We start from the raw sequence: 1,892 nt of genomic DNA, 5'->3' as shown, positions 1-1,892 counted from the left end.
TCTCTCTCTCTCTCTCTCTCTCTCTCTCTCTCTCTCTCTCTCTCTCTCTCTCTCTCTCATACACGCAATATTCTCTCTCTCTCTCTCTCTCTCTCTCTCTCTCTCTCTCTCTCTTCTTTTTCGCGCTTTCGTGTAACTAAACTCAGCTGAATAGACACTACATAGTCGCAGCAGGCTCGCGTAATCGATCTCTACATCATTGATTACAGCATCGGACTTGCGGAAGCGGTTCGCCGCAACAACCGAGTTGCTCCACTGAATTTGTAGTAAACATTTGAAATTGACTTCGAAGGTGTGCCATGTACTAGATATTTACGTTTTTGGCAGTCGAGAGGTAATATCTTGGCACATAGGCTGTTTTCATACAACGTTCAGAGACTTCGTCCGTGGTAAAATTCCGAAAGAAAAATGTTCGCCGATAGAAGAAGTTATCTCTCAAGTCTCTTTCAAATCTTAATCTTCTTTTTAAGATTTTTAGATTGTCAATCGTGCAGCACGTTCATTACGTTACTATATAAAAATAAATGATTCGCATAAGCTGAAATCATTTTAGAATTATTATTGCGTAAAACTATTATTTCGTTCCTTCTGCCAAACGCAATTATAGCGGTATTACTTTTCGTTTTCAAGCCCGATGTATGTTGCGACGAGCCGATATGTACACACTACGCGTTAGCATACACACGTTTCGTTATTGATTGTATTTCGAGTCTGTCTGCAAGCTCGGTGCTATATAACAAGCAAAACAATAAAAATGCCACGGTGTTAACGGCCATCGCGCGACTAAGAGGCAGCAACATAAGCATATACCGTTTTATTAAATACTTTGTGAGAGCGAGAAACTGGTGTGTCTACTAACCTTACACGTGTGAAGAAACCTAGAGTTAACAGGCACTGATAAATGGGTCTGCAAAATAACAAACACAAACAACCACTACAACAAAGGCAAAATAAAAAATAAATAGAAAATTAAGAGAGAGACAGACGTCGGTATAAACGCGCGTAATATCGTCCGAATTTTTCTGGCTGTCACTAAAATATACGTCCTGATATTAACAAATGAAAACCGTATTAAAAAGCCCGGATTTTTCTTTTTCATTAAAAATATGTCGCGCCAACGAGACGCAGTTTCCTCGAGTAATTCATTTCGCGTTTACAGTACGGTTTAACGATCAGAATTATCGAGCGGGCTCGATAAATGTTATTAAATTTTATATTAATAATGTCAGGACGCATTTAGGTCACAAGTGCTTTCCATAGCGTGCTGCAAAAGTTTCATTTCGAACTTAACGCTGCATAATTGCGCGCAACATTATATCCTTGTTACGTTAACCATAGAAAATTACGCTAAAGAAAAAAGAAAAGTTGATAATTCAACTACGATAGAATTTGTATACTCGAACATCGAGAGAGCATGCCGAGAAAAATTGCTTTTCGTGAAAGATGCTTAAATCTTTTTCTAATTAAAGCAATGACGTTTTCAAACATTACTGAATTAGCATGAAAGCAATCCAATTACATGCGAAAATTGTTGCTAGAAATTCTTCACGTTTACGTAACATCTGGAATGTACCGATTCTCTCGTGATAAATAATATTTCTTAAATTTTCTTTTTTCACTGCGCAATCTATGTCGTTAGCTCTGCATCAAATAAACGAACTACTTATATCTTTTTCCTGAAAGCAGCTGCAATACCTCAAGATTCTAGCGCTACTCTAATTGAAACGATCTAACATTTAAGAAAGCACAGAAAAGCACAAAGAGTGTTCTTTGCATGCAACCATCGCATCCTAATTTACATTCTCCAATAAACAAAATCATTTTACGGAATCGAGGTAACATTTTTAGCGATTGTTTCTTTAAATTATACATTTGACTTTCAAATTTATTCA

The 1,892-nt window shown here is 36.9% G+C and overlaps 1 protein-coding gene across 8 annotated transcripts in view; it reads right to left on the bottom strand.

Moving 5' to 3' along the window:
• LOC108684222 (CREB-regulated transcription coactivator 1-like) overlaps positions 1-1,892 on the bottom strand; it is a 29,954-nt gene that overhangs the window by 6,183 nt on the left and 21,879 nt on the right. For 3 of the 8 annotated variants that reach the window (XM_018188435.1, XM_018188441.1, XM_018188436.1), the window contains exon 6: positions 860-907. The exons of the other annotated variants lie outside the window; for them this stretch is intronic. In XM_018188435.1, the coding sequence (XP_018043924.1) occupies positions 860-907 (48 nt within the window). The remainder of the gene's footprint in view (positions 1-859; positions 908-1,892) is intronic. 8 annotated transcript variants of the gene reach the window in all.

The sequence above is a fragment of the Atta colombica genome, unplaced genomic scaffold (genome assembly GCF_001594045.1).
Source record: "Atta colombica isolate Treedump-2 unplaced genomic scaffold, Acol1.0 scaffold127, whole genome shotgun sequence".
NCBI lineage: Eukaryota > Metazoa > Arthropoda > Insecta > Hymenoptera > Formicidae > Atta > Atta colombica.
This window is presented reverse-complemented; position numbering and strand designations above follow the sequence as displayed.